Here is a 24,171-nt window from a genome sequence, read left to right as displayed (position 1 = left end):
TCAATTTATTGTTTTCTCTGTGGCATATTCTTACCTCACCGTGGCCTCCTCCACCCTGAGCGAGTCACAGGACCATCCAAATGCACACAGGAGAGCAGGAAACAAAATAGATGATAGCAATTGATAAGTGTGTTCATCTAAGATTAAAGACATAGTACTTTAATCACTGTCACACCAAAAGTTTACACTGACTAGATTTGGACATGCATGGGAATTTCTCATAGATTAAGGCTCAATCCCAATTCTACCCCTTACCCCTACACTTAGCCCTACCCCTCCGTTTGGCGCGTTCACGTGAAGGGGTAGGGGTGTCTCATTTCTCTTTTGGTTGGAGGGGTAGGGGTAAGGGGAAGGGCCAGATAGCCCTCCAAACGAAGATTTTTCAGGACCTCACTTCAAACGAAGGGCTAAGAGAAATTTCCAACATGGCTGCTCACTCGAGCAAGCAGACTCGTAAATATAAGTAATTTTTGCCTTTAATAAGGATTTTCATGACAATGTTTCATTATATGTATATTACCTTCAATCTTGTGTTTGTGTTTATGGTGTTGTTTTGTAAATAAACGTTTGCAAAAAAATCGCTAAAGTTTGCTAGCAGATAGCACTGATTGCACGATATTACAAAATATATTTTTATGTCATATACACTTGACTGCATGTTAGAAACATGAAAGACCAGTGGCACGGCAATTTGCAATGGTGGTGTAGTGGAGGGTGTACGCAGGTATACGGTGTATACACACTTCCACTTTTTAAATCCCCTCTGATGCGCATTATTCAGTGTCCTGCATTCGCCAAAATCATGGCAGTCCACCACATCCAGTCATGTGAATAAATGTAAATATTCGCTCAAAACACCCAATAAAGGCAGTGATGATGCAGTCAGGACCGTGGAGCCGGCTTGCTTTGAAATGTATTTAATGATTGCGCCTAATGCACCTGCGCCCGCTCACCGCACCAGTAATTTAAATCAGTACATAATAATAAAAACGATACCTTACAAATAAAAAGAAGCTGATTTTTACGATCAGAAATTTCTTAAACAAGTGAACCCCTGTAAACATTTTAGTCCAAGGATCCAGAAAACGAACGCGTTCAAATAGAAAGTTGAAAACGAAATTCACAAATGAAGCATATATACTTCTCCAGGCACCACTACACTGATTAGCAATTTGCCGCGCATGTGATAATGCGTTGTTTGTTTTGCTTATGGCCACATGTGAATGAACGGTGCGTACACCGTACATTTGTACTTTTTGCAACATGACAACATTTTGACATCTTGGAATGAGTGATAAACATCTGCGCATGTCCTCTGATGTAACATTAGGAACTAGCGACAACGTATGATGACGTATCACAGTGTTGTAGTGGTGTCCCATTTCTTAGGGGAAATATTTTAGCACTTCCCCTTTACACTTTGTTTCAAGGGACAAGGGGAAGGGGCGAGGGGTAGGCGAAGGGGTAGAAAATAGAATTGGGATTGGGCCTAAATATAGTTACATACACTGAACTCTGCAATCATGATGTCCACCAAACTGCCCACCACTATCAGTGCATCGAAAGAGTTCCAGGCATCTATAAAATAGTGCTGTGTAGTCCAAAAGATGGAGAGAAAAAGAGGAAAAAGCACAAATGTAAAGGCGCTAACTTATATGGACGTATCAAGACTGTATATCAAACCACTGGAGCAACGTAAAAAGTAAAGTGAAAGAGGACAGAAAGTGTGCAGCAAGTCTCACGTAAGGTCTCAGAGCCATAAGCTTGATGATCATCTCAACCGTAAAGAGTGTAGTGAAGATCATGTTCAGGATGTCCATCACAAAGTTGAAGAGTTTGGACTGCTCATAGTGCTGTGGGTCACAGTGATATACAGTAATTTCATTTTGATACATTGCAGGATCACTTAGTTTTTGCTTTTCTAATAATACATATATATTTCAGTGTGTTGTTTACATTAGTTTAAAATTTGATCCTTTGTATTTGAACACTTTCCAACAATGACTGTATGATTTTGACATCCATCTTTTCACACTGAGGACAACTGAGGGACTCATATGCAACTATTACAGAAGGTTCAAATGCTTACTGATCCTCCACAAGGAAAAACAATGCATTAAGAGCCGGGGGGTAAAAACTTTTAAATTTGAAGATCAGGGTAAATGAAACTTGTTTTGTCTTCTGGGAAACATGTAAGTATCTTCTGTAGCTTCTGAAGGGAAGTACTACATGAAAAAAAATAGGCAAAAGAAGAAAAATTCTTTCGGTTCAAAAGTTTTCACTCCTGGCTGTTCATTGTTTTTCCTTCTGAAGCATCAGTGAGCGTTTCATACAGTCATTGTTGGAAAGGTTTTAAATACACAACAATGCTGAAAAACCAAAGAATTTGTGGGACCTGAAGATTTTTTCTGAAGAACAGCAGGCAGTTTAACTGTTCAGGACAAACAACTATCACTAAACAAAACAGCTGTGGATCATTCATATAACACAGTTAAGAATCAAGTACATGTAAACTTTTTAATGGGGTAATGTTTATAAACTCAACTATTATTTTCTCTTGTGGCCTATATGTAAATGTCTTTTATGTGTAAAATCTTATTCAGATCAGTACTAAATGAAAAATAACATGCATTTTGAATGATCCCTTCTATTTTGGTGAAATAACATTTTGCTGATTTAGCAAGGTGTATGTAAACTTTTGACTTCAACTTTATGTATGCTTATGTGGCCCTTTATTTGGTTACACTTTATTTTAAGGTGTCATTGTTACAGTGTAATTATACATTAAGTACTGAGTAATATTAATTAACTACATGTACTACTTACTATATGGTTAGGGTTAGGATTAGGGTTGGGTTTAGGGTCACTTGCATGTAATTATGCATAATTAATTGTTATTATAGAAGTAAGTACATATAATGTGTAACAAGGACACCTTAAAATAAAGTGTTGTTACCCTTTATTTTACTAATATTATATTACCTGCAAGTACAGGTTACAGGTTATAGTATTATTAGTATAACTAGCTGTGTATAAAAACAATAAAATCTGTGGAATGTCTCTATTTACTGTAGATAGTCACGTAAATTAGTGTGGCATGTGTGTACCTGTACAGCCAGTGTGAGCGTGTTGAGCAGAATGAGCACAAACATGATGTACTCAAACTGAGAGGAGTTGATGATTCTCCAGAATTTAAGTTGAGATGGATTTTTGGGGATGTATATCTTTATGGGCTGTGCTTTTAATGAGTAATACACACACTGTCGCTGTGAGCAAAGGATAGAGAGACAGTGAGACAGACAACAAGAGCAGCAAAAGAATCAATCAATTAAACTAGATCACCAAAAAATGTATACTAACCTGATTTTTATTTAGTTCACAGTTTTTAAACTCAGCCTCTCCTTGCTCACGGAAGGTGATGATGACAAAACCCACAAAGATGTTCATCATGAAGAAGGCAATGATGATGATGTAGATGACGAAGAAGATGGAAATTTCAACACGGTAGTTATAAACGGGTCCTCTGTTCTCTGCATTAGCATCAATGGCTTTGTACAACAGCCTGTGAAATACAAGAAAAGCAATTAAAGTCTGGAGGATTCAATATCAGAGTTGTAGTGTCAAGCGATTGTCTCACTCACTGTGGCCAGCCTTCAAACGTGGAGACGGTGAAGAGCGCCAACATCCCCATCAGAACGTTGTCAAAGTTAAAGTCACTGTTCTCCCAAACTCTCTCCCTCACCATTGGATGGTTCATATCACCATCTTTGAACACAACAAACGTGCCCCTGAAACAATCACACACATAAGTCTCAGAAAACAACCCAGTGAGTCACTGTGAGTGCAAATCAAACAACTAATGTATGACCAAACAACATACTTGCACTCTGAAGGTGTATGTTTTGCCTCATCTGTGCATCTGTAGAACCGGCCCTACAAGCGGGATTACATTGATGTTAATCAGCATAAATATACTGATGTCACGTTGCGTTTCTCCCTCGTACGATATGTTCTTGAGCATGCTCACATAGACAATATGTAGACCCAACAGGGACAAAATGCAAGGACAGGAACTTAAATACACAGGATAACGAGGGAACACAGCTGAACCAAATGGGACTTAATCACACTGAATGAGAATAGGAACATGACCATATAAGGGAAAACAGGAACATAAACAGGGGCAAAACACAACAAAACAGGTCCATGATCCTGACAAATCGCCCCCCTCCCGGAAGGCGCATCCTTGCGCCGTAGAAACAACAGAAGAGGATGCAGGAAGGAAGGAGGATGACGAACGGAGTCCAGGGTGGAGACAATGGAGGAAGGAACCAAGGAGGAAACAGGAGGAACCAGGGCGGACCAGATGGAGACATGAGGGACCCAGGCCACAGCCATATTGATGACCCACGGTGGAGCCGACAGAGGGAGGAACTATGGCGGCGGAGCAGGTGGTAGGGGAGCCCGATGAGCCAGGGTGGCGAGGAGGATCCGGAGGGCCAAGGTGCAACAATTGGCTCCGGCGACTGATACGGAGGCATAGATTTGGAAGGCCGCGGTGGAGCCGGAGCAACAGAGAACCAAAGTGAAGCTGGTGGGATGGACGAGAGTGATGGAGCCAGAGGGATGGAGGGATGAGGCGAAGCCGGAGGAGTGCAGTCCCGAGGCGTAGGATGGACAATGACAGCCCAAGGTGGAGCCGGAGGGACAAGGGAGCCAGGTGGAGCCAGTGGACTGCTGGGCAACGGAGGAGAGGAGGGAGTTAGAAGCCATGGTGGAGCCGCTGGGTCGACGGGCAGAGGCAGAGTCCTGGACTCTGAGGCTGAAGGCAGAGATCCTCCAGCCGTAACGCAGATTGAGACTGGCAGACCAGCGGCAAACCCACCACACAGATGGAGGGTTGAGGGTGAGCGGAGGGGCTGCCAGACGACAGCAGAAGAGGAGGCAGGAGCGGGTGGGAGGGTGGGCATTTGTGAGTCTCCTCTGGGCTGAGATCTGGCAAGGGAGTCCTCTCAGGGCTGAGTTCGGGGAAGGCAGTCTCAGTAGGCTCAGATGAAGGTAGTACCCCCTCAGCCTCTAACATACCCAGATCTTCAACCAGCTCACCCTCAGCCATGTTGCAGTGGGTGGAGCTCATCTCCACAATCGCACTGGCCTCAGCTTTCTCCCTCTTAGCGGGCATTATAGCTGGCTCATGCACCTGAACTGCATCTTACGCAGCTCTGGTTCCACGGCGATCGGTTGCTCTGTCGCTCCGTGTGACGATGACTCGTCAACTGCGGCAAGCTCGGGATCTCCATCAATGGTGGCCTCGAGCATGCACTCTGCGCAGCGGGGAGATGGTGGGCTGGGCTAGGGTCCGGCGTGGCACTCACCAGTGTCCACTCCACAAAGCAAACAAAGTCCTCTTGAGGACCATCTTCAGTTTCCCATTAGGAGCACGAGGTATTCAGAGTGTATTCAGAGCTTCCATAAGGGGTAACACAACAGAAACAAAAACACTGGGTGAAAATGGTAAACAAAAACAGTCTAGGTTGGGTAGAGATGGGACATTTGACACTGAGGCTCCAAAGACTGTTTTACTTTATTGAAGCAGACTGGTTCAAAAGTCTGTGTTGAGGCTTGTATCAAATCTCTGTGATCACATGACCGATGATGTTTGAGGCGTCAAACCTCACAATAAAACACCTAAAGCGAGGAGACTGATTCAAATCTTTGGCGCGGCTTCATTCATTATAAGGAGACGCAAAATATGAAAGTGGCTGCTATAATTGCAGCTGACCACTAGATGTTACTGGTAGGGTCTGTGTTTGAAGCTTTGAAACTTTGAATCTTTATTGATACAATCAGGGGAAAAGCCTCAAAAGCTTCACAAGTCTTCATCTGCCCATCTCTAAGGTCGGGTCTTCTGTCACGATATGCTGCTGCGGGAAGAACGATCGAGACTCGAAGTAGTATTAACAGTCTTAAATGAAGAAACATGGGGTAATCCACAACAGGAGCTTGAGCACACACACGAAGACAACATGTAGACTCGACAGGGACAAAATGCAAGGACAGGAATTTAAACACACAAGATAACGCGGGAACACAGCTGAACCAAATGGGACTTAATCACACTAAATGAGAACAGGAACATGACCACACAAAGGAAAACAGGAACAGAAAAAGGGGCCAAAATGCAACAAAACCGGTCCTTGATCATGACAACAGATCTAACTATTGAAAAAAAAAAAGCTTTATGGCTACTGGTTAACATTAACTATTAGTCACACAGCTTAGGTGTTGTCAACTTAAAAGGAACGTCCTCTCATAAGTGCATGAAGTTATTTACATTTTGATGCATTAAGAAAGAAAATGGTGTCATTTTTTATTTCAGTTTGACTTTATGTACCTTGAAAAGCTGCACTCCAATACAAGCGAACATGAACTGGAGGAGAGTAGTGACGATGAGGATATTGCCAATAGTCCGGATGGCCACGAACACACACTGAATTACGCTCTGAAGATACAAACAGCAATGTTATTGAATGTTATAAAGGTCTGAACATAACTGGAAATAATGAACATAGTGGATTTAGGGCTGCCCGACATTGAAAAAAATATAAAATATAAAAAATAAAATAATATATATTCAAATAGAAAGCATTTATTTTAAATAGTAAAAATACTTCACAATATTACTGTTTTGCTGTATTTTAGATTAAATAAATGCAGTTCATAAACTTTTCACTGGTAGTGTATATAGTACATTAAATCACAGTAAAGCCATATTGCCATATCATTTTTATATTTCAAGATATCAAGCAGATCTAATGGTACTGGATGATGTATCAGTACATCTGCTGGAGACTGTAGATGTTAGCATGGAGAAATGCATTGTGACTTTGTACCTTAAGTCCCTTTGCCCTGTTGATGGCTCGAAGAGGCCTGAGCACTCTCAATACACGAAGAATCTTCACCACCGAGATGGCACTTGAACTAAATACAGAAATGGCAACAAATAAATAAATGAATCAACGAATAATTGAACGGAGGGATAGGTGGACACTTACTGCAAGAAGAAAGAGGTGAGGGACACGCTGACGACCAGAAGGTCCAGGAGGTTGAAGGCGTTTCTGCAGAAGGAACCTTGATGAAGGAAAGCTCCATACACAGTCATCTGAGCAACACAGCACCACACATTTTCATTAACATACACATTCAAAACCTACTTTTGCAAACTAGTCCTAGGTTTTTTGCCTGATCGGTACAAAACCAGTGCAGACATATTCACTGGACACTGAATATCAATAAAAAAGTTGAAATTTCGACTCACGGTCGGATAGGAACGCCAAACGTTCTATGCTGATGTAAGCCAATTGCTTCATTTAGCTATAACTCTTGAACGGAACAAGATATCTTCACCAAAATCGGTACATGTGTATAATCTTTGTTCAAATAAAAAAAATGCGCAGCTCTGCCACTTGGTTCGGAAAAAACATATAAACGGCTGTAAATACGCAACTGTCGGACCGATCAGCTTGAAAATTGGTATGCAGTGTCTTGGTCCAATGTGCCACAAGTGTCTATGAGGACACTGGCGTATTTAAAAAAAACTCAAAACTTTACAAAAATTGGTGAAAACATGTGGCAGATGACTCTTAACAAGCATGCAAAGTTTAATTGAGATCGGACCATAGATGGCGCTATAAGAATTAAAATAGTGTCAAAAACATGGTATTTCTATTGTAAAAGCACTAAAATTGCAATAAAACGTCCATATATTTACATATACACTATATCTTAATATCATATTATGGATCTCCTCATTCTGAACAACTTTGCCTCATAAACTATTGCTGTCAATCAAATCGTTCATTAAATATTTGCCATTATGTTAAAAACCTACTTTTGCGAACTAGTCCTAGGTTTTTCGCTCAATCTGACTCGAATTCTCTGGACTCTCTAGATCAATAATTATCAAAAAAATGTTGAATTTTGTCCTTTAGTTGGCTATTAAAGGGGCATTTAGGAAAGGGGCATGGTAATATATACTAAAAAGCCTATAAAAACTAAACAAAAACTCGACGAAAATTGGTGAAAACATGTGGCAGATGACTCTTAACAAGCATGCAAAGTTTCATGGAAATTGGACCATAGGTTGCGCTATAACAGTCAAAAAGGCTTCAAAACCACACAATTTCTCTTTTAAATGGCCTCAAATTGCTAAATAAATGCTCATATATTCACTCAAACACTAGATCTTCATATCATATGTCAATTTATTTGTTGGCCTACATCCTAACAGCATAGAAGCCAAAAAGGACTTAAATGCTCGAACCCCGGTAATTGCTGCTTGCTGCTATATTCAGTTTTATTTTTTTATTTATTTACATTTTTAGTTTTGTTTTTTTTAGTTAGTATTTTTTGTGCTTCAACCTAAACTTATTTTAGTTAGTTGCCAATGCAACATTTCTACTTTCTTGTTTGCTGTAAGTTTCCAATCCCATAAACTCCATTTAGATTTAATTTAACTTTTTAAATTTACAAAAATGTTATTTAACATTTTTACTTTACTTAACGATAATAACACTTTTCATTAATACACATGTAGAAAAGATATAAATCAGTTTGAAGCATAAGATTTTCAATTTTGCGTTTACCTTCAACATGATCTCAATAGTGAAGACGGTGGTAAAGACATAATCAGCATAGCCCAGCATCTATCACAAGACATAAAGACAATTAAGAGTATAGTCATTGTCTTTTGCACCTGGTCAATCTCATTTGTGACCCTGGACCACAAAATCAGTCATATGGGTAAAAAATTTTTTTATTTAGATTCATAAAAGCTGAATAGATAAGCTTTCCATTGATGTATGGTTTGTTAGGACAACAGGACAATGGTTTGATAGGACAATATTTGGCAGAGATACAACTATTTGAAAATCTGGAATCTGTGGGTGCAAAAAAAAAAAAAATCAAAATACTGAGAAAATCGCCTTTAAAGTTGTTCAGCTGAAGTTTTTTTTAGCAATGCATATTACTAGTCAAAAATTAAGTTATATATATTTATGGTAGCAAACTTACAAAATATCTTCACGGAACATGACCTTTAGACCTTTATTTAATATCCTAATGATTTTTGGCATAAAAGAAAAATGTATAATTTTGACGTATACAATGTATTATTGGCTGTATGCCAAATATACCCATGCTACTTAAGACTGGTTTTGTGGTCCAGGGTCACATTTTGGCACCTGGTCAATCTCATGATTTCAGGTCATACTTCACCCCAAAAAATAAAATATTTTGCAGAGGGAAAAAAAATATTTTAGGACCATTACGGTGAAAATACATATTATTTAAATTGTAATTCAAATTTTTTTTTGTAAAGTAAAAAAAAAAAAAAAAAAATATATATATATATATATATATATAGTTATAAAAGTGAATAAATTACTTATAGTTGATATGATTTTGCATTAAAGTAGTAAATAATACATCTGTGCGTACATAAATATATATATAAAAAAACATTTTCATTTTCTTAATGTAAAATATAATTGACTTTGGGGTGAAATATTAAAGTCTTCATGGGATTCACCCACATATCTGGTTTTAGCCTTTTTTTAATCTAGAGATTTGCTTTACATCTAAGACTAATCTCTATGGGGCATAAGGGATGGAGTGTGAGAATCAGTCCTCTTGAGAAAAGCCATCCAGCAGGGACACAACATCTATCATTGTTTCAAAACCATCAAATGCTATTTTTGCAGGGCCAGTTAGTGTGCCTGACCACAGTTTTTCAGAATTGTAAAGGTATATATAAAAAATAATTTTGTTCTCTTTCTGTTCATTTTTTATCAATGGGAATACTTAAAGATCTGCACACAGACTGGTCCTCAAGTGCTCTGATCTAGTCCTCTATTCTAGAGGTGCATGAACTTACAACATTTCTGACAGAATGAGTTTTGATTGGGTCTTCAGCAGCCAATGAAAAACTACTAAATATGATGAAGACGAGGATGATGTTGGTGAAGTAATGATGATGGATGAGGTTGTGGCAGGCAACTCTGAGACTAAGTGAATATTAGCATGGTCAATTTCAGGTCAGAGATAAGACAAATTATCATTATTAACCACCATAAATTGTACTTTTTTTTAACATACCAGTTTTTTTTTCCAAGGATGAAAAAGGAACTTCCATCAGGAATGGGTACGATTTTCTCTTTGGGTTGAAAACTATCGACTTTCATGGGAGTGCCTATACCTTTAGAAAATAAGAAGATTAAAAAAAAAAAATTGTCATTAAATAAATTCACATATAAAGTCAAACCAAAATTTAATCAGACACCTTTAACATTTCTCACATTATCACAGTTTGTTTGCTATAGTTTAGAAAATGGTAATAAAATATGACAAGAACTCAGAGTTAAAATGTGTCAGAACAAATTCATCTTGATAATGTCAGATTACTTTGATAGAAAGGATAGAAAGGTATGTGATGAACTAGGATTAATAGCTGTCAGCAGTTACATTTAAAGACAAAATTAGATAATATCAATTTACCAATCAATGCTTAATTTTGTTCAGTCGGTTGCATTAGCAATTAAGGACAAAACACTTAAGCAAAACATGATCAGGTCCCAAATTTTTTGACAAATTTTACTGGTAGTCCACTGAATGAGGAATTTTTGGGTATATTATGTCACAGTTTACTTTATTTTGCTTTCCTTATTTACATAACTAAACTATAGTGTCCTGCACCCACTAGTAAAAAAATAACAAATTATAATGTACAATGAATGTGAATATAAAGAGTTTGACTGGACAGAATTTACCCTCAAGCCCTTCAATTGCTCTCAACTCTTCGTTCTCTTCCCAGTCGTCCATTTCATTCTAAAATTAGGAACAAGAAAAAAAATAAAGAATAATATGCTCATAGAAGTATACAGGTCCTTCTCAAAAAATTAGCATATTGTGATAAAGTTCATTGTTTTCTGTAATGTACTGATAAACATTAGACTTTCATGTATTTTAGATTCATTACACACAACTGAAGTAGTTCAAGCCTTTTATTGTTTTAATATTGATGATTTTGGCATACAGCTCATGAAAACCCAAAATTCCTATCTCAAAAAATTTGCATATTTCATCCGACCAATAACAGAAAAGTGTTTTTAATACAAAAAAAGTCAACCTTCAAATAATTATGTTCAGTTATGCACTCAATACTTGGTCGGGAATCCTTTTGCAGAAATGACTGTTTTCTGCCACACTTTTTCCTTCCCACAGACTTCCGACTGAGGTGCCTTGATACAGCACTCTGGGAACAGCCTATTCGTTCAGAAATTTCTTTCTGTGTCTTACCCTCTTGCTTGAGGGTGTCAATGATGGCCTTCTGGACAGCAGTCAGGTCGGCAGTCTTACCCATGATTGCGGTTTTGAGTAATGAACAAGGCTAGGAGTTTTTAAAAGCCTCAGGAATCTTTTGCAGGTGTTTAGAGTTAATTAGTTGATTCAGATGATTAGGTTAATAGCTCGTTTAGAGAACCTTTTCATGATGTGCTAATTTTTTGAGATAGGAATTTTGGGTTTTCATGAGCTGTATGCCAAAATCATCAATATTAAAACAATAAAAGGCTTGAACTACTTCAGTTGTGTGTAATGAATCTAAAATACATGAAAGTCTAATGTTTATCAGTACATTACAGAAAATAATGAACTTTATCACAATATGCTAATTTTTTGAGAAGGACCTGTAAGTGGATAACTGAAATAAATTATTCTCAACAGATAAATCCTTAGTCAAATGGAAATTGTTTAATAAAGGTGTTTGATCATATAATGCATGATTAATCAGTGCATGTTATATTACACCATAATTTTTCATGCATAAAAATGTGATAACTTTTACTTTTCCACTGAAAAAACATTAATATTAACCAATCATCAAATCCTGCTTCACTTTATTTCCTGCTAAAGTTTCTGTTATTCTCTGAAAAACATGACATTTAAATGTCGAAAGGAATAGTTCACCCAAAAATGAAAGTTTGCTGAAATTGTACTCTCTCTCAGGTCATCCAAGATGTAGATGAGCTTGTTTCTTCATCAGAACAGATTTGGAGAAATGTAGCATTACATCGCTCGCTCACCAATGGATCCTCTGCAGTGAATGGGTGCCGTCAGAATGAGAGTCCAAACATCTGATAGAAACATCATAATAATCCACAAGCAATCCACATAGTTGTGTGGAAAAAAGATGAGTGCGTGATTACTGTGATGTTTTTATTAGCTGTTTGGACTCTCGTTCTGACGGCACCCATTCACTCACTGCAAAAAATGCTTTTCTTACTTAGATTTTTTTGTCTTGTTTCTAGCCAAAATATCCAAAAATTCTTAAATCAAGAAGGATTAGAACATTATTGTCTTGTTTTCAGAAAAAAGAAGTTAAAATTTAATTTAAGCAAAAAATTCTGCCAATGGGGTAAACCTAATAATCTTATTTCAAGATGAAAACTAGATTATTTATCTTACGCCATTGGCAGATTGTTTTGTTTGTTTCAAGCTAAAACTCACTTAATTTTAACTTATTTTTTCTGAAAACATGACAATAATTTTTACTTGTCTAGAAAATCCTTCTTGATTTAAGAATTTTTAGATATTTTGGTTGGAAACAAAACAAAAGATTTAATTAAGAAAAGCATTTTTTGCAGAAGATTCATTGGTGAAGTGATATAAGGTTTTTAATGTTTTTAGTCTCTTATGCTTATCAAGGCTGTGTTTATTTGATCAAAAATACAGGGGAAAAAAAATAATATTGTGAAATATTAGTGGAATTTCTAATATTTGTTTCCAATTTTAATATACTTGATATACTAAAAATAATAAAATATAATTTATTTCTGTGATGCAGCACTGAATTTTCAGCAACATTACTCCAGTCTTCAGTGTTACATTTTCTTTGATGAATAAAAAAGTAAAAAAGAACAGCATTTATTCAAAATAGAAATCTTTTCTAATAATACGTCTTTACTGTCATTTTTTTTATCCATTTAACACATCCTTGCTGAATAAAATTAATTTAAAAAAAAAATTACTGACCCCAAATTTTTTGATTAGCTCTGAATAGCTTGAATAGCTATTTAAAGTATATTAAAATATGAAACTCTTATTTTAAATTGCAATAATATTTCGCAAAATTAGTATTTTTAATCAAATAGATAGAGTTGTAAAACATTACAAATATTACTGATCCCAAACATTTGATTGGCAGTGTACATCTGGCATGACCTGAGGGGCGAGTACATTTTAATTTTTCGGTTAACTATTCATTTAAATGTGCAGAGAGAAAGAAAGAGCAGGGTTCTTACACCAGCTTCATCTTCTTCTCGTTCTTCATCATCCTCCCATTCTTCCTCATCTTCTTTTTTCTCTCTTCAAAACAGAACAAACAGATTGAGCTCTTTACCTGTGAGTGCAGGATAGTAACAATGATGTGCACATTTGGCTACTGTCCTATGTGTGTGTATTCCCTACTCTTTTTTCTTTTTGCCACCATCTCCGGCTAAGTTGTCCACAGCGATAGCCAAGAAGACATTCAGCAAGATGTCTGGATGACAAAGTCAAGGGCCAGAAACAAAATTCCAGATACAAGAACAACCATATGGAAAGCTTAAAGGGATCGTTTAACCAAAAATGAAAATTCTGCCATTAATTACTCATCCTCATGTCGTTCCAAACCTGTTAAGACCTGTTAAAACATTGTTACAATAGTTCATGTGACAATAGTGGTTCAACCGTAATTTTACAAAGAATACAAGAATTTGACAAGAATGCTTTTTGCGCTCAAAAAAACCCCCTTGCTGTCTATGAAGGGTCAGAAAGCTTTTGGATTTCATCAAAAATATTTTAATTTGTGTTCTGAAGATGAACGAAGGTCTTACTGGTTTGGAACGGCATGATGTTGGGTAATTATTGACAGAATTTTTGATGAAAATTTTCAAAAATGAAAATTTGATGTTTATCTGCTTACCCCCAATGCATCCAAGATGTAGGTGACTTTGTTTCCTCAGAAAAACACAAACGAAGATTTTTAATGAAAACCGGTGCAGTCTGCCAGCCTTATCATAGACGTGGATGGGCACCAAACCTTTAAAAGTAAACAAAAACATGCACAGACAAATCCAAATTACACCCTGCGGCTCGTGATGATACACTGATGTCCTAAGACACGAAACGATCGTTTTTTGTGAGAAACTGAACAGTATTTATATAATTTTTTACCTTTGATACACAGCCACGTCCATCTGTCATGAGCACGAGTTTGGCATCAGTCACGTCACATGTGCACGCGCTTCTGGCGTAGAATACGCAAACACCGGAAGCGATCTGTCGCGTGTATACGACACTCATTGTTTCCACAGTGCACAGAGATTGTGGGTATAGCGGCTATTCAAAATGGTAATTACTTGCGCGTATCCTGGTTGTTTAAACCGATTTAAAGCTAAAAGATTACGTTTGCTTGCGCAAACTCATCCGGGACTTTTCACTGATTTCCCCTTACGGCGTTTGCGTATTCTACGCCAGAAGCGCGTGCACATGTGACGTGACTGATGCCAAACTCGTGCTCATGACAGATGGACGTGTCTGTGTATCAAAGGTAAAAAATGATATAAATACTGTTCAGTTTCTCGCAAAAACCGATCGTTTCGTGTCTTAAGACATCAATGTATCATCACGAGCCGCAGAGTGTTATTTGGATTTGTCTGTGCATGTTTTTGTTTACTTTTAAAGGTTTGGTGCCCAACCACGTCTATGATAAGGCTGGAAGACTGCACCGGTTTTCATTAAAAATCTTCGTTTGTGTTTTTCTGAGGAAACAAAGTCACCTACATCTTGGATGCCCTGGGGGTAAGCAGATAAACATCAAATTTTCATTTTTGGGTGAACTATCCCTTTAATAGAAACGAAAATATGAAGCTTATTGATTGCATGTATTTTATACATATTTTACACAGAAAAGATACAGTTACCACAGACGAAAAGAATGACAAAGTAGACAGAGACAATCATGTTGGGAAATACTGGTCCACCGTACGCCATGATGCCATCATACATGACAGAGTTCCAGTCCTCTCCTGTTAGGATCTACAAAAGAAAGAGCTTCAGTTTACATCTCACAGTTCTGTACAGAAACTACTGTTTTCTAAATCATAATCATTAAAGTTATTGCTAATAAAAGAATCATTATTTTGGTTTAATGACGCAAAAGCTAATTCCTACACAATTTGCGTGTCTCCAGAAGGAAACATGATGCATTACTGCCCTTTGGAAGCAACAGAAGACACTTGTTTCCTGAAAGACAAATTAAGATTTGACGGTACATGGCCCCGTCCATCATCCCTTTGCTGCAGTGCAATTGTCCTGTTCCCTTAGCAGAAAAACACCTCCAAAGCATAATGTTTCCACCTCCATGTTTGACAGTGAAGGCGTTCTTGGGATCATTGGCAGCACTCCTCCTCCTCCAAACACAGTGAGTTGAGTTGATGCCAAAGAGCTTGATTTTGGTCTCATCTGACCACAACACTTTCACCCAGTTCTCCCCTGAATCATTCAGATGTTCATTGGCAAACTTCAGATGGGCCTGTACATGTGCTTTCTTGAGCAGGGGGACCTTGCTGGCACTGCAGGATTTCAGTGTGTTACCAATTGTTTTCTTGGTGACTATGGTCCCAGCTGCCTTGAGATCAACAGCAAGATCCTCCCGTGTAGTTCTGGGCTGATTCCTCTCAGTTCTCATGATCATTGAAACTCCACGAGGTGAGATCTTGCATAGAGCCCCAGACAAAGGGATATTGACAGTTATTTTGTGTTTCTTCCATATGCGAATAATGGCACCAACTGTTGTCACCTTCTCATCAAGCTGCTTGGCGATGATCTTGTATCCTATTCCAGCCTTGTGTAGGTCTACAATCTTGTCCCTGACATCCTTGGACAGCTCTTTGGTTTTGGCCAAGGTGGAGAGTTTGGAATCTGATTGATTTCCTCAAGCTGGCTGCACACTAGACGATTTTCAAATCTTAACCGATTTTAAAACCATGGGAGACCACAGACATGAAGACAATTTCTACAGATTTTTAGCCTTATAATCCTCTGAACGAGCACACTAGACGATTCGACCAGACCGCGAGACCACACACTTGTTGACTTGAGGACCGATTTCACAGTGAGATCAAACGTGACTATAGAAGGAAAACAAATGGAACATAATGGACGTTGTCAGGTGGTTCTGGGGTGCGTTCTGTTTCACTGTGAAAAACAAAGTATGAAGAAGAATATGGGGGAAGTATTCTGCTTTCGTGGCATTTTTGTGGCTGTCATGTTTCAGCTATAGAAGCATGCAACATCTGGTAAGTGACGCTTGCTCGCTTTCAACGGGTATCACGTCAGAGGCAGCCCGATCAAAATTCCTAAATATCAAACATGTTTGATATTTACGATTTGAGTTCAAGGACGCTCCATCTTGATCGGGAGCAGTTAAATAATTGTAATGACACCACACAATAGAGGATTTTTTGGACAAAAAATCATTTGCGACAAACCTCGAATCGGGCCACACCCCTCGATCATTTAGGGGGTGCGAATTGGGCTTAAAATCGGCCTTAGAAACATCTAGTGTGCAGCCAGCTTCAGAGAGTGCTCCTAATCTCAGCTCGTTACCTGTATAAAAGACACCTGGGAGCCAGAAATCTTGCTGATTGATAGGGGATCAAATACTTTTATTCACTCATTAAAATGCTAATTAATTTATAACTTTTTTGAAATGCATTTTTCGTTGTTATTCTGTCTCTCGCTATTAAAATAAACCTACCATTAAAATTATAGACTGATAATTTCTTTGTTATTGTAGCAAACGTACAAAAATCAGCAGGGGATCAAATTATTTTTTTCCTCACTGTAATTTGATTACGTAACTTGAGTTACTTGTAATGCGTTACCCCCAACACTGTATATAAGTATGCTAAAGTGTAATTCTTTTTCACAAAGGGATACATTTTTCCCACAGCTTTTAGGAGTTTATATGAGAAGTTACCTATGTCATTTAGAAAAACACTGTTAAAAAATGATTGCATGATAGGAGGAAATTTACCTGGAAACAAGTGAGTAGGGCAGACGGAAAAGAGTCGAAGGTGCTTCTTTTCATTTGAGTCTCATCAAAGTTGAACTTTCCACCAAAAAGTTGCATGCCCAGGAGAGCGAAGATGATGAGGAAGAGGAAGAGCAGCAGCAGCAGAGAGCAAATGGCCTTCATAGAGTTCAGCAAAGAGCTCACCAGATCCGACAGGGCAGCCCAGTGTCTAAAGAGAGACGTCAACAAACTCAGCATTATCGGTTTAGAAACATGCATGTACTGTACATGAAACAAAAACTACACTGAGACATGTTAATTTCATTTCAAAAGATACAGCCAATCTCAAAGAGCTGGAAACACTTATGAGCTAAATCACCTTGTGACTTTGAAGATACGGAGCAGACGGACGCAGCGCAGCACAGAGATCCCGATGGGTGGGATCACGTCCATCTCCACCAGCACCGTCTCTAGGATCCCACCACACACCACGAAACAATCGAAACGGTTGAAGAGCGCCATGAAGTAGATCTGAAAGCCAAAGCTGTAGATCTTCATCAGCATCTCCAGCGTAAACAGAGCCAGAAGGATCTTATTTGCTCGTTCTGGGACATTAAAGATTCCGAATTTAAGACAGGGTCAGTTCATGTCATTAAAGTCAAACTCTGGCAATACTTTATTTCTCTCTCACACACACCCTGTATGTCGGTGAGCCACTTGGGTTGGCCGTAGTGTTCAGAGGCACTGGCAGCTGTGTTGAGGAACACCAGCAGCAGCACCAGCCAATAGAAATTGGTGGATTTGACAGCCACACGGCAGTTCTTCCTGATGACCACATTCAAGTGGTACAGCTGCTCACTGAGAAAGAGAAGAACAAATAAATATTAGTGGTAAAATATGTCAGAAATAAAGAGAAGAAATGTTGGGGTTCTGGTAAACATTACTCAGCAAATAAACACCTACCAGAAACTTATAGCCATCAGTCGTGCCCTAAGGAAAATGAGAGAATTTAGATGAATCAAAGTTCTAGTGTTTAATACTTTATGATAAATGGGAACAGCAATTTAAATTGTTATACTTACTGTATAGATGCACAGCAGCCGTTGTCGTCATCCAGGAATGCTTCAAACTCAGAGTCTGAATCCGATTCTGTATAAAAAAAATTGTTACATATTATGTTATGTAGCTCTGTAGTTTAATATGCAATACATTTAAAAATCTGAGTAAAACTGTGCTCAGTACCTCCATCTTCACTGTGTTTGTACCAGCCATATTTCTTCATCATCTTTTTCTTAGCCACCACAGCACCTGCCATTTACACAACAAAAAAATCAAAATGTACAAACAAAATGTTCTTCACTGATTGAAAAAAAAAAAACTTATTTTAAGTGTACTTAAAGGGAGTCCACTTTCATGACTGTTTTTAAACACAAAGTTTATTGGTGACATATCACGAAAATCTGACTTTTTTCATGTTTAAGTGGTATAAACGGGTCCCCGGGGCATCTTCTAACTCAGAAAATGTGAAAAGGGACAACCCAGTAACTTTGTTTTAGCAAGCCTTTCTCTGCAAGCTTGTCAAAAAATTAGCCACTCAGATTTCATTCCCCATGTGATGTAGAAAAAGGACCTTATTATAAATTTACCTCCCCTTAATCTGCATGTTTCCACCCACAGCATGGTGTTTTCACAAGTGACAACAGTGTGCCATTTCTAAAGTCATGGCAAAACTTAGAGCAAAGCATGCTAACTGTTCTGTCGTTGGCTGCACAGATGAGCACAGAACACTATTTAGAGTCCCAGCCTCAGAGGAGACAAGAGAGCAGTGGATTTATTGATTTATTTACTGTATATTACGCTGCTGCCACACAAATCTAAAATAAACATGCAATTTCTTCACAGACATAACCCACTGTTTTTGTAACTTGTGTGTTTTTAACATAAACGTGTGTGTATTTGACAGTTTAAGCACAATAAGACATGAAAGAGAACTTAGCTCTTTCTGTGCGTATGCTTCAGTTGTGTGCGCTCGAAAACCATATATCAGAAGTTTAAACTAATATGGCTTGAAAATGCATGATTTCAGCATGATAGACATGATAATCTAAACCAAACAGATGTTATTTGGTAGAGTATCTGAGTTATGAGCTGTAAAGGCACAGCCATTTGCATTCAAAGAGAAAAACAGCTTGTTTCTGCTTCCTCTCAAAATAGGCATTTTCAAAATTATATAATAAATGGTATGTGGGGTATTTTGAGCTGAAACTGTTCAGACACATTCTGGGGACACCTGAGACTTATATTACATCTTTTAAAAGAGGCATAATATTATTTCTTTAATAAGTACTTTAATTAAGCAATTAATCATCAATCATGTTGCATTCTGTCATTTTCAATGGGTAAAAGTGTTTATTTGTAATTTATGCACTGCTCGCTGTCTGCATTTATAGTGTGATTATAATATGAAAGCATCAGTCTACTAAATAAAGCATGTATTACGTTTATTTCCATCTTCATCCATGTCCTCTGCTTCAATGAGCCAGTCCATGTAGCCGATCATGTCCTCCTCCATCTGCTGTTTCTCCTGGGCCTTCTGCAGCTCACCGCGACACACGGCCTTCTCTCTCTCTTTAGAGAACTCACTGAGATGTGAAAGAGACACACATTACAGTTTAAACAACAAATGTCATCTCATCACAAGTCTGCCTTACACTTATGCCTTATATATTTACATATGCAATAGAGGGCAGAGCTTTTATTTTTTATCATTAGTATCCACCTTATTTTTCAATGCGGAAGTAAGCTGTTTTCTGGTAATGTGTTAGACTTCCGGTTCATAAGCCACAGTAGGGAAATAACGAGAAGAAAGGAAATGAAAGGAGGTGAAGTGAGGCCAAGTATGGTGACCCATACTAGGAATTTGTGCTCTGCATTTAACCCATCCAAGTGCACACACACAGTAGTGAACACACACACACACACCGTGAACACACACCCGGAGCAGTGAGCAGCCATAGCTGCGGTACGGTGCCTTGCTCAAGGGACTCACCTCAGTCGTGGTATTGAGGGTGAAGAGAGTGATGGTTATTCACTCTCCCCACCTACAATCCCTGCCGGACCTGAGACTCGAACCCGCAACCTTTGGGTTACAAGTCCGACTCTCTAACCATTAGGCCACGGCTGAATAATGAAGTGCGGTAAATGGTAAAACTGTTTGCAATACAAACCATTGTGTTCATAATTAAGATAATACATTACATTTGTACAATGTAATTTGTACAACTAAAAACAACTGGAAGCGGATGAGACCAGAAGCCAGATACATTACATTTACAAATGGCCACACCCGCTCACAGGAAAAATAAGGTGGATACATTAAAAACTATTTACCATACTACAGTAGACTATTATTAAGACATACATATGAGTTAAAAGGCTTAAGTGATCAGGGTTGGAGTCACTTACCCGCTCAACACACCCAACACAAGATTGAGGACGAAGAAAGATCCAAAAATGACCAGAGACACAAAATAAATCCAAGGCAGCTCAAACCCGATGGAATCATTCATCTGAGAGAAACGTTGCATTTCAGAGAAAGAAAAAATAAATAAAAAGCTGCATATACAGTCGTGGCCAAAAGTTTTGAGAATTACATAAATATTGGAAATTGGAAAAGTTGCTGCTTAAGTTTTTATAATAGCAATTTGCATATACTCCAGAATGTTATGAAGAGTGATCAGATGAATTGCATAGTCCTTCTTTGCCATGAAAATTAACTTAATCCCGAAAAAAACTTTCCACTGCATTTCATTGCTGTCATTAAAGGAGCTGCTGAGATCATTTCAGTAATCGTCTTGTTAACTCAGGTGAGAATGTTGACCAGCACAAGGCTGGAGATCATTATGTCAGGCTGATTGGGTTAGAATGGCAGACTTGACATGTTAAAAGGAGGGTGATGCTTGAAATCATTGTTCTTCCATTGTTAACCATGGTGACCTGCAAAGAAACGCGTGCAGCCATCATTGCGTTGCATAAAAATGGCTACACAGGCAAGGATATTGTGGCTACTAAGATTGCACCTAAATCAACAATTTATAGGATCATCAAGAACTTCAAGGAAAGAGGTTCAATTCTTGTTAAGAAGGCTTCAGGGCGTCCAAGAAAGTCCAGCAAGCGCCAGGATCGTCTCCTAAAGAGGATTCAGCTGCGGGATCGGAGTGCCACCAGTGCAGAGCTTGCTCAGGAATGGCAGCAGGCAGGTGTGAGCGCATCTGCACGCACAGTGAGGCCAAGACTTTTGGAAGATGGTCTGGTGTCAAGAAGGGCAGCAAAGAAGCCACTTCTCTCCAAAAAAAAACATCAGGGACAGATTGATCTTCTGCAAAAAGTATGACGAATGGACTGCTGAGGACTAGGGCAAAGTCATATTCTCCGATGAAGCCTCTTTCCGATTGTTTGGGGCATCTGGAAAAAGGCTTGTCCGGAGAAGAAAAGGTGAGCGCTACCATCAGTCCTGTGTCATGCCAACAGTAAAGCATCCTGAGACCATTCATGTGTGGGGTTGCTTCTCATCCAAGGGAGTGGGCTCACTCACAATTTTGCCCAAAAACACAGCCATGAATAAAGAATGGTACCAAAACACCCTCCAACAGCAACTTCTTCCAACAATCCAACAACAGTTTGGTGAAGAACAATGCATTTTCCAGCACGATGGAGCACCGTGCCATAAGGCAAAAGTGATAACTAAGTGGCTCGAGGACCAAAACATTGAAATTTTGGGTCCATGGCCTGGAAACGCCCCAGATCTTAATCCCATTGAGAACTTGTGGTCAATCCTCAAGAGGCGGGTGGACAAACAAAAACCCACTAATTCTGACAAACTCCAAGAAGTGATTATGAAAGAATGGGTTGCTATCAGTCAGGATTTGGCCCAGAAGTTGATTGAGAGCATGCCCAGTCGAATTGCAGAGGTCCTGAAAAAGAAGGGCCAACACTGCAAATACTGACTCTTTGCATAAATGTCATGTAATTGTCGATAAAAGCCTTTGAAACGTATGAATTGCTTGTAATTATATTTCAGTACATCACAGAAACAACTGAAACAAAGATCTAAAAGCAGTTTAGCAGCAAACTTTGTGAAAACTAATGTTTGTGTCATTCTCAAAACTTTTGGCCACGACTGTACAGTATGCCGTCAAGTGATTTTTTAGTGGGATAACTATAAACAGTCAAGGTTAGTAAGTAAATCTATGTAGTGTTGTTATTGTTAGCTAAAACTAAAAACTGGAATGAAAAATCAGAATTATAAAATAGAAATATCAAAAAGTAATTAAAAAGGCTAATAGCATAAATCAAAAACACTATAACTTTATCCTAAAATGATTACAAATACATATTTTTCCCCCACATCAATCAACACTCCATACACCATAATGGCAAAGCAAAAAACAGGTTTTTAACATCTTTGAAAATGTATTAAAAATAAAAAACTTAAATGATTCTATTGCATAAGTATTCATACCCTTATCTGAAATGTAGATGTTACTGCACTTGGAGCAATGTTAACCTGTGGCAAATTCTATTGAATGGGTATAATCTGGAAAGGCACACATGGTCTAACAGCTGAAAATGCATATCAGAGCAAAAACCAAGCCCTAAAGGTTAAAAAAAAAAACACACACACACAGAGACAGGATTGCATCAAGCCTCACATCTGGGGAAGTGTTCAGAAAAAATTCTGATGCATTGACAGTTCACAGAAGCATGCAGTCTCCGTTACCCTTAATGGAAGAAGTTTGAAACAACCACGACTCTTCCTAGATCTGGCCTCCTGGACAAACTGAACAATTGATGGAGAAGGGCCTTGGCTAGAGTGGCGACAAAGAACCTGATGGTCACTCTAGTTGAGCTCCAGGATCATATATGCAGATGGGAGAAACTTACAGAAGGACAAACATCACTGCAACACTCCACCGATCTGGGCTTTATGGCGGTGTGGCAAGACTAAATCATCTCCTTAATGAAGACACATGAAAACACACTTGGAATTTGCAAAAGAAGCATCAAAGGACCTTCAGACTGTGAGAAACAAGATTATGTGGTCTGATGAGCCTCTATCACCTCATCACCTGCAGAGTACCACCCCAAAAGTAAAGTGTGGTGGTAGCAGCCTCATACTGTGGGGCTGTTTTTCAGCGGCAGGGACTGAGGGGCTCATCAGAGTAGAAGAAAAGCTCAGTGCACCAAAATATTGAGAAAGCCTTAAAGAAAACCCAGTCCAGAGCATTCAGAACCTCAGACTGGGCAGAAGGTTTATCTTCCAACAGGACAATGACCCTAAGCACACAGCAAGAGTGGCTTATACTGCCCTCCAAAGGCAAAGCGCGGTAACTACACATTTGGTCAAAATTGAGTTAAGGATAAAAATGGACTTTGTGACAACTGTTTTGTCTTGTGGCAAAGTCTCCTGGTTCAATTTTGTTCCAGAGAAACGAGAGTGTTTCAGAGAAACAAGAGTGCCAGCTAGTGTTAGTGCTAGTGTTTGACTAGCTGGCGTAAAAATGTTAAAGGCATTTTTCTCAGTTTCAGTGTTGCCGTAGTTACTGCACTTTACCTTTGGAGGACAGTATAGACAACTGAGTGGCCAAGCCAGAGCCTGGGCATGAACCCAATCAAACATTTCTGGAGAAACCTGAAAATGTCTGCCAGACCCCATCCAAGCTGACAGAGCCCAAGAGGTGAAGAGAAGAATGGCAGATAATTGCCAAATGTTGATGTGCCAAACTTGTTGCATCATACCCAAAAAGACTTAAAGCTGTAAAGGTGTTTCAGCTAAGTACTGAGTTATGAATACTTATGCAATGTACTTATTGCAGTTTTTTTTAATATAAATTTATAAAGCTGTGACAATTCTGTTTTTGCTTTGTCATTATGATGCATGGAGTGTAGATTGATGTGAAAAAAGGTAATTTAAAACAGTTTAACATAAGGCAGCAACATAAAACATGAAAGAATGAATGTTTTACTGAAAATGAATACTTTTGCAAGGGACTGTA

At 38.5% G+C, this 24,171-nt stretch overlaps 1 protein-coding gene across 1 annotated transcript in view; it reads right to left on the bottom strand.

Moving 5' to 3' along the window:
• cacna1fa (calcium channel, voltage-dependent, L type, alpha 1F subunit a) overlaps window positions 1-24,171 on the bottom strand; it is a 48,493-nt gene that overhangs the window by 17,640 nt on the left and 6,682 nt on the right. Inside the window, exons 6-29 of the mRNA XM_073819096.1 lie at window positions 19,616-19,758; window positions 18,359-18,424; window positions 18,199-18,265; window positions 18,080-18,106; window positions 17,814-17,974; window positions 17,496-17,721; window positions 17,138-17,345; window positions 15,015-15,135; window positions 13,525-13,597; window positions 13,359-13,422; window positions 10,827-10,884; window positions 10,156-10,255; window positions 9,935-10,064; window positions 8,646-8,705; window positions 7,056-7,162; window positions 6,894-6,981; window positions 6,395-6,502; window positions 3,881-3,933; window positions 3,642-3,788; window positions 3,361-3,562; window positions 3,108-3,266; window positions 1,743-1,853; window positions 1,508-1,591; window positions 35-55 (exon numbers count right to left, since the gene is read on the bottom strand). Of these exons, the coding sequence (XP_073675197.1) occupies window positions 35-55; window positions 1,508-1,591; window positions 1,743-1,853; window positions 3,108-3,266; window positions 3,361-3,562; window positions 3,642-3,788; window positions 3,881-3,933; window positions 6,395-6,502; window positions 6,894-6,981; window positions 7,056-7,162; window positions 8,646-8,705; window positions 9,935-10,064; window positions 10,156-10,255; window positions 10,827-10,884; window positions 13,359-13,422; window positions 13,525-13,597; window positions 15,015-15,135; window positions 17,138-17,345; window positions 17,496-17,721; window positions 17,814-17,974; window positions 18,080-18,106; window positions 18,199-18,265; window positions 18,359-18,424; window positions 19,616-19,758 (2,584 nt within the window). The remainder of the gene's footprint in view (window positions 1-34; window positions 56-1,507; window positions 1,592-1,742; window positions 1,854-3,107; window positions 3,267-3,360; window positions 3,563-3,641; window positions 3,789-3,880; window positions 3,934-6,394; window positions 6,503-6,893; window positions 6,982-7,055; window positions 7,163-8,645; window positions 8,706-9,934; window positions 10,065-10,155; window positions 10,256-10,826; window positions 10,885-13,358; window positions 13,423-13,524; window positions 13,598-15,014; window positions 15,136-17,137; window positions 17,346-17,495; window positions 17,722-17,813; window positions 17,975-18,079; window positions 18,107-18,198; window positions 18,266-18,358; window positions 18,425-19,615; window positions 19,759-24,171) is intronic.

This window comes from Garra rufa, chromosome 15 (assembly GCF_049309525.1).
Source record: "Garra rufa chromosome 15, GarRuf1.0, whole genome shotgun sequence".
NCBI classification, from domain to species: Eukaryota; Metazoa; Chordata; class Actinopteri; order Cypriniformes; family Cyprinidae; genus Garra; species Garra rufa.
Note: the sequence above shows the minus strand (reverse complement) of the source record. Positions and strands in the feature narration are given on the sequence as shown.